The 8,186-nt window shown below is 40.2% G+C and overlaps 1 protein-coding gene across 1 annotated transcript in view; it reads right to left on the reverse strand.

The window, feature by feature from the left end:
• Positions 1-7,308, reverse strand: part of LOC101167592 (sphingosine kinase 1) — a 29,809-nt gene extending 22,501 nt beyond the window's left edge. The window contains exon 1 of the mRNA XM_011478203.4: positions 6,734-7,308. Coding sequence (XP_011476505.1) covers positions 6,734-7,145 — 412 coding nt within the window. The 5' untranslated portion in view covers positions 7,146-7,308. The remainder of the gene's footprint in view (positions 1-6,733) is intronic.
• Between the last annotated feature and the right edge of the window lie 878 nt (positions 7,309-8,186).

The following is an 8,186-nucleotide window of genomic DNA, read 5'->3' on the forward strand; positions in this document are numbered from 1 at the left end:
AAAAAGACGGATCAATAAGATACCAGCATATCCAGAAATACTTCAAACTCTACTATAAGCGTTTTGATGAGTTCACTTTTCTGTAATACTTTTCAAAAGCAGCTGAGGCTTATTCCATTTGAGATAGTACAGTTGTGTGAATCGCCGGAGTTGTTATGATTATATATATATATATATATATATATATATATATATATATATATATATATATATATATATATATATATATATATATATATATATATATATATATATGCTTAGCAGACAGTTATTAATGTATACATTCCTACAGTTTTTAGCTGTGACATATTTGCATTAAAATCCCACAGAAAGACGACCAGCTGCTTCAATTTCTACTTTACACTTTAAAGTTAGATTTTGAAAAATACATGATTTTATAATGTTTTTACATTTTAACGGGTAATTTTATGCCCCAATATGCAGTATATTCAAAAACTTGTATTTAAACCAATAAAAAGCACTTAATTACACATCTATTTTGATAGAAATTTGTCTTTTTTTTTTAAGTCTCCGCCAATATTTTGCTTTCATTTAAAAGTTTGTGGGAAGTCCGACCGAGTTATTTGTCATTTTTACCATTATGTGGACAAGAAGGAAAAAGGGTTTTCACCATTGACCGACTGTATCTGATGACAGACGAATAATTTCCATTCAGTCCGTCTGAGTCAACGTTGCTATGGCAACCACTCTCACCAATCAGGACTGAGCTTGTTTTGAAGTCCACACCCCTGCCACCTAAAAGTAGTGCAACAAGACATCTGACATCTGTGGGGCAGCAGGCTCCTCCTACTTTTTTGTTTTGTTTTATTTATAACCTGGATAATTTGCAATAAATTATTATCAAGAACACGTGATTTGGGATTTCTACACGTCAGGGCATAAATATAAAATGAACTTCCTGTTGGCATTTTATCCTGCAGCCACATTGTGCCGGAACGCCGTCCCAGCTTCAACTCCGTCTCACCCATAGCTGATGAATTCATAATTTCCCCGTCTGCTGCAGGAGGCAGAGATCTTTTCTCAGCTTTTGACATCTAACTTACAGAACCGCTTGCGTTTAACCAGACCAATCAGTGATCGATTCATCTCTGAGTGTTCTGTCAGCAGCAGCTCCACAAGTGCTGGTGATCTTAGCACCTTTTGCCGTCAATAAAATGTATTGATTACAAAAATAAAAGCCTCCACAGCTGAATATTGTTTGATGCAGCTCCGGAGAGAGCGATGAGCTCCAGCTGGTCCTTAGGGGCATTTTAGGTCTGAAAAATTATAGTTTTTACTTGAAAACCCTCAGAGATTTTAGTTTAGTGGATTTTCTGCTCTGCTGTTCACAGCTAAAGGAAGAAAAACATAGTCAGACACAAATAAACAAAGCCTACTTCTGCCAAACAAAGTGAAATCGGAGAAACTTTCAAACCAAACAGAATATTCTGCTGAAAAACGGAGCTGTAATTATACAGAGGTGGGAAAATGTAAATGCAAAGTTGATCAAATACATTTGTCTATAATGGCAGAAGATCCGTCGTTTCTGCTTACATCTCATAATCGAGAACATCTGAGCAATAAAAGGCAAAAAAAAGAAAAATGAAGCCACGTCCAGCCGTCTGCACGATCAGGACAGAACCTGCTTGTTTCAGGAGTCTGTGTGACTATGAATGAAGCCGGGGCGTGGAGGTTTCTCACACAGCTCAGGTTATCCGTCAAAGACAACAACTGTTCAGTGACAGAGAGGTTTGGTAAGCAGCTTGGGTTTCGGACTACCAACCCTCACACCGATACCCGACCTCACCGGGTGATAGACCTTCATCTGAGGCTGAGCAGAAGCTGAGAGAACAAGAAAGGTGACAGGATCCAGAAGACTGGAGGGCGAAGGATCTGCTCCAAAAGTCTAAAGAAGAAAGACCCAAAGCATAAATAAAATGTGGAGAGAGGAGAAAAACCGGGCTGGAAGGAAACAGGAGGAGATTCTGTGAAACTGCTGGTTAATCCAGCTGCTGGGCGCAGCAGGAGACATTGCCGTCCGCTGATCCATCAGCGCCCAAACGTCCGTGATGAGCTGCTGACAGCTCTCCGCCGTTCTAATGGAAGAGTCCATCACAGCAGCACAAACGTTTGACTGCATGTGACAAATGAACTGTCAGGCCGTTGATCCAACAGGAAAATGTCACTTCAACAAATCCTGTCGGCTTTGGCAGCACGGGCTGGAATAAATGAGCATTCTGGGGGATTTTTCTCAAATGCATAGAGTCTAAATGTGTTTTTTATAGAACATCAGCAGATTGTATTTCAGACACTCGTGTCATTTTCTGATGGCAACGTTGAATCTACTCTCATTTTAAAGAATGAGGTTTTTATTGGTCGTGCTGAATGATTGACAGCAACTAAATACTAAATTAGTTTAATAAAATGCACATTTTGATTAGAATCTGTTTTCTTGGCTGCTATAAGATTTTAATTTATAAATTAGCTTAATTTTGTAACCTAAACTATACAATAAAAACCTGGAAATGCTCGTTTAAAAAAACTCTCTCTAAATACATTTTTACAGACACACTAAAAGGAAATAAACTGACTCAAACATAGATTACCATTGGTTAATCGTAAACTACATTAATGTAGATTTTAGTATTTTAAGTGATAAAAAGCTGCTATAAATGTATTTTCCTGATGATTGGCGTCCCTGTCAGTGAAGGTGATCACAAAAACTGAAAGAAACATTGACTGGAAACTGACGAGCAACAAAGAAAAAGGCAAAACTCCAGCTAACTCATAAATCGCAATTTTATCGTTATCGCAATACACATATTGCAAAAGACGGCGAAAATTGCAATTAACGGTTACCTTAAATGTACTAAAACAATCATTTCGTTACAGATTTCATTATAAAATACGCTTAAAAAAATAATTGAGAGAGCTGAAATATGTTGACAGTTGGGTTTCGGGAAATGTTTTTAAGGAAAACCGCTTTAACTCGATCTGTTAAGAGTCTGAGCCAAATATTGACGAAGTGTTTCAACAGCAAACACCCTGAGGGTTTGAATCAGAGCAACCATCTGTGTCCATTAAACACTGATGAAGGATCAGCGCTGGACAATCAGAGATAACAAGCCTTTGAATGACACCGGTTTGTCTGTCAGGTAGTTTGATCCCTGATCTGGTTGCTTCTGGGTGATCCTGGTTGATCCGATTTTTACCGGTTATTTGTCCAAATGCTGTAGAAGTCGATGGATAAAGAGGTCAGATGGGCCGAGGTGGCCCCGTTCAGACTAATGGTTGGGATGCGATGCTCTGAACATGCTAACGTCAACGTCAGTGCCTCCGGCAATGAGTAACCGACTGAAGGTTTCAACCTGGAATTGGAGTTTCACATTCCACAGATGCCAAGGATCCCAACGGCTTGAATCACGCTCAGAGTAAACACGACGAAGCAGAGGAACGTGCATCGCTGGTCTGAACTCGGCAACAACTCCGGCGTTTCTACGGCAACTGTTCAGGATCCAACGCCGCACACTTCAGCTGCAGCGAGGCGGGTTTTCAACCAACCTTTTTAAGCTTTGTCACAAAGAGGAGCGTGACGGCGTTGACGCTCCTGACATTGATAGTTTAATGGCAGTTTGATAAGCAGGACTTCCTTTGAACCATCAGCTCAACATGACATTGAAGTATGATGTGTTCCTGAAGATCAATGAATCCAAAATAAAAATATTTAGTATCACAAAGACTAAAACTAACCTTTATTGATAATTCTGACAAAAACAAAACAGCCAAGACTTTTCCAAACTCTCAACAGGTACCTGGCTGCAGACAAGATGACGCCTGACATCATTGGCTGGTAGCGGAAGTTATACCCATTAGGACAATACTAACCTTAATTCAAACCCTAAACCAAAAGCGTGGAGCATTGTAGAAAAACTTTTATCAAAGTTTAAAATGGCAAAAATTGAACTTTTTGGATCGGCAGTTTAAATAAAGTTGTCTTCGTTATCTTCTGGTTTGGGTCCAGGACATCCGGCGCTTTATGTTGATGTCTGCATCCATGTCCTCTTGAAACTCTTAGCTGTCAGCCATTATTTTGAAAATCCTTAAACGAAGCCGTGATCAGTGACTTGATCTGAAATTTGGACCGAGTCAGTTTGACGTCACCGATAGAAAATGCTTAACTTCTGGCTCCAACCACATGAAGTCAATCAAGTCGTCATTTTTTGCCCGATAAGGACACCGCCATGTTGGAGCCAGACGGCACATGTAAGCAATGATTGGTCCGAGCTGGTCTGAGTCATCGCTTTTATGGCAACCACTTTGGTCAATCAGGAGTGAGCTTGTTAATAGGCCACACCCCTACCACTTGAAAGCAGGCTACAAGAAATGTGTCAAACGTTTTAAACGTTGGGGCCAGCAGGCTCCTCCTACTTTGAATTTAGCCATCTAAATGGTCAGTTTATATAGTGAATAGCTTAAACTACAGAAAAAAATTCTGACCCATAACAGCTGTTTTTTTCTCTATAGAGGAATATGAGATTTTGGCTTCTTGTACCAAGCTGGTACGTCCTATTTGAAGCGCCATGGGGGAGGAGTCACTCAGTGCAGTTCTCAAACAGTCAATAGTCCTGATCCACTTTGTTGGAGGTGAAAACGCAGAGTTAGTCCACAAACTGTCAGGTTTTTGTGTCATTGCCTCAAACTACACGGCAGACGTCCCAACAAGGTCAAAGTAAAAAGCAAACTAGGCCTGCACAATAAATCGCAAACGTATCGTTATCGCGATACCAGCTGTGCAATACCCTGATCGCAAAAGACGGCAAAAATTACAACAAATGGTTACCTTAAATGTGCTAAAAACAATCTTATGGCAGCTTGAAGTATTTAACGAATTAAATAAAACCCTTTATGCATTTGACCAATCGGATGGAGGGATTTAAATTAAGCTGTTGCAGTGAAATAGAAATTATGTTTGTTTTTCTATTTTTCATGTTTCACAAGTTATATTGTCATCGCAATCATGATCACCAACATTGCGAGTTTTCCTCTTATCGTGCAGTCCTAAACCAAACCATCTGCATACACATCTGTCCACTCTCCTCACCATGAGAGATGCTGCAGAACCTCACCGTGTTCTGCTTGGTTAAAGCAGAATGCCTGAGTGACAGAGACTCCCCGACACCACGTCGCAAAGAGGAAGAAACTTTCCACCGGGTGAGGAGGACCAACCGTCCCCAGGGACACTTTCCACTCATGATTTCATTAACTTAATCAATGGTGTCCCGACCCCCCCCCCCCCTCACACTTCTCCAGTGTCTCTCAGACGACTTGGGTTGGCTTGCAGGCTGAAATGCGACGCTGCAGCAGCAGCAGTGCATTGGTGTGACGGGCAGCTTCAGGGGAACAAAGCAGACCTCATAAGACCCGAACTTCAGTTTCCAGTTCAGTTTTCCCGCAAAGGCGACCCAAAGGCCCGCTTCTCTGGTTACCCTCATTAAAACAGTGGGTGAGGAGACCGGATTGGACCAGACTCGCTCTTTTCTGAGGCCAACATGTGGAGAAAAACCGGTTCTGAACAAGACACACAAAACCGCAATCTGCAAAAGTCAAACTGAAACAAGGATTCAGGACTCGGAAATGACTGATTTTGGATTTTCCTTAAATGTTGAAACTCTTTACAGGAAAACATGGAGCATTTAAAAACCATGCAGTTTGTTATTTTGCAGATTCAGAACCAGAGCAGGATCTTCAACAGGTCCAAAGATTAAAACCCGACCAACAAGGACTCTGGACCGGCTCAAAGGACAAGAACGTCTCCAAACTAAGAATTCAGTTACTTTTTTAAATAAATTATTTCTTTTTTACATAACTTTAGTCATCTTAACTAAGTTTGAAATAATTATTTTCTTTGGTTTTTTTCTGAATTGTTTTGATTTCTTAAAATAACCTGATATAGATTCCCTTAAACATGTAATTACTGCAATCAAATAAAAGAAGATTTCTTTCTTAGAAAGTTTCTTTTAAACTCTCTCCATGTGTGTAAAATAAACTTTTTACTTTTTAATCTTAATATTAATATTATTGCCAAAAAAGAAATGACTGGATGGTAAACTAATAGGTTTTTTAAATAACTTCACGTATACTTTACACATTTGTTTTATGCATTTTTAAACATTTAAAACATCTAGTATATTTTTATTAGTAACTGCAATATCGATTCCTGAAATCTAAATGCTGATTTATGTCTTTAAAAACAGGGTTTCTGGTAGTTTTTAAAGAAATGTTTTTTTCTTAATTAAATGTGAAACAGTTGAGTTTAAATCAATTATTGTAACAACAGATTATATTTAAAAAAATAGATTATAAAATGGATTTGATTAAAATTATTAATGCGTTTGTGTTGAATCAAAGTCAAATCGATCCAGTCTTTTGGCAGAGATGTTGCTCCTCCATTAAGTCAATATTTTAAATAAATTAATTTATGATTTTTCTTAATTTTTCAGCTTTGAATTTCTGTTTTTTATTCGCCTTTAGTGGTCCTCAAGAGCTTCCATGCTGCTTTTTTCTGATCACCTGGATCAGGTGTCTTCGATCGATCCGAATCACCTGATCGGTCCAATCAGCAGGAAACATGTTTCATGATGATCACATCAAGAGTTTGGAATAAATACAAAACTATAATAAAAGCTCAAATGACTTAACGTCCGTCAGACCAGGGGCGACCAGTGCCACTCACCGTCTCCATGCTGCTGTTGCCGGGCAGAGCGCTCCCGGACAGCGCGAGCCCACTTCTCCGCCTCCTCCAGGTTCGCGTGCGGGTCCTGCAGCGCGGAGAGCCGAAAGCACTGCTCCACTCTCTGCCGCGAGAGCCGAGAGCTCACCCGCCGGCGTTTGAGCGGGTAGAAGTACGCCGCAAAGTACCCCGCCGGGTCCGCCTTGTCCTCCTTTCGGTACGCCCGGCAGCCGACGCAGTCCCTGAGGCTCAGCACCACCTTGCTGCTCCTGGCAGGTGCCGAGGTGAGCCTCTGGACGATGAACTCCCGCTCGGTCAGGCTCACCGCACACCGGACTTTCAGGTTATTGCTCGGCGTAAATTCTCCGTACAGCGTGACCTCCTTGCTGTCCGCGTAGGGGCTCCTCCGGTCCATCCTGAGCGGTTTCAGGCTGGGAAAACCGGGAAGAGGAAGGTCCAGGACGGAGCTGCACTCTGTCTCATTGCTAACCGCCTCGGAGTGATGCGCGCGAGGAGGAGAGACTCTGCGACTGCCAGCCTCCTCCTGCTCGGACCTTCGTCAATAGCTCACCGTCTATTTCCGGATCCGGTGGAACTTCAAAATAAAGGTCCACGTTTGGAATTATTTCGATAGCATCATATGATCTGGTGGTGTACTTGCTTACTTTAATAATTTTAAGGAAAAATGTGTAAACCTGCGTTTATACATGACTGTGTCAATTTCATTGTAATTATGCATAGAATGAATTTGTATTAGTTTGGAAAACATTTCATGGTCTGTTATCAGTTTGTTAAAGGAACTTTTCTTAAATTACATCATTTTGAATAATTATGGACTTGTATCTAGTTGTAATGTTTTGCTTAAAAGCAATGTGTTGTTTTTTTACGAGTTTAATTTACTGATTCAGACAGATTTCTGTATGAACACATTTATTTTCCCTTTTATTTAAGATGGAGAATTTTGCATCTGACATTTAAAGTGTGTAATTTTGCATTCATGAATAAAATATTTGGTGTGTACTATTTTTTTTACCTTTAAAGTACATTCAAATCTTGCATTTTATTAATTTGGTTGTGGTCAAAAAATCTGTTATGTGGCGTTCCATCTGCAGGAAAGGTGTTGTGTTGCAGCTCTGCTGAAGGAGAGCACAAAAATGGTCGTTTGCTGGCCTCTAGTGGGAAGACTAATGACAATTCAAATAGCAAACATAAAGTTTGCACCAGAAAATTAGAAACAGTTATTCAGGATTAGCTGTTATTGATAATGTTTGACTCTGACATGCAACAATTTACCGCAGTTGTATATCAGCTTCAGGGTGAGACATGCTGAGTTCCATATAGAGTGCTATGTTCTGGTTTTACTCCGTTATGTGACGCAGCTTCTCCCTTATTAATAGTCTCTAGCTTACTTTTGCAATAACAGTTTTGCCTTCATTAGAAGTGAATTTACAATCAA

This window comes from Oryzias latipes, chromosome 1, assembly GCF_053564925.1.
Source record: "Oryzias latipes strain Hd-rR chromosome 1, Olatipes_Hd-rR_3.1".
Classification (NCBI taxonomy): Eukaryota; Metazoa; Chordata; class Actinopteri; order Beloniformes; family Adrianichthyidae; genus Oryzias; species Oryzias latipes.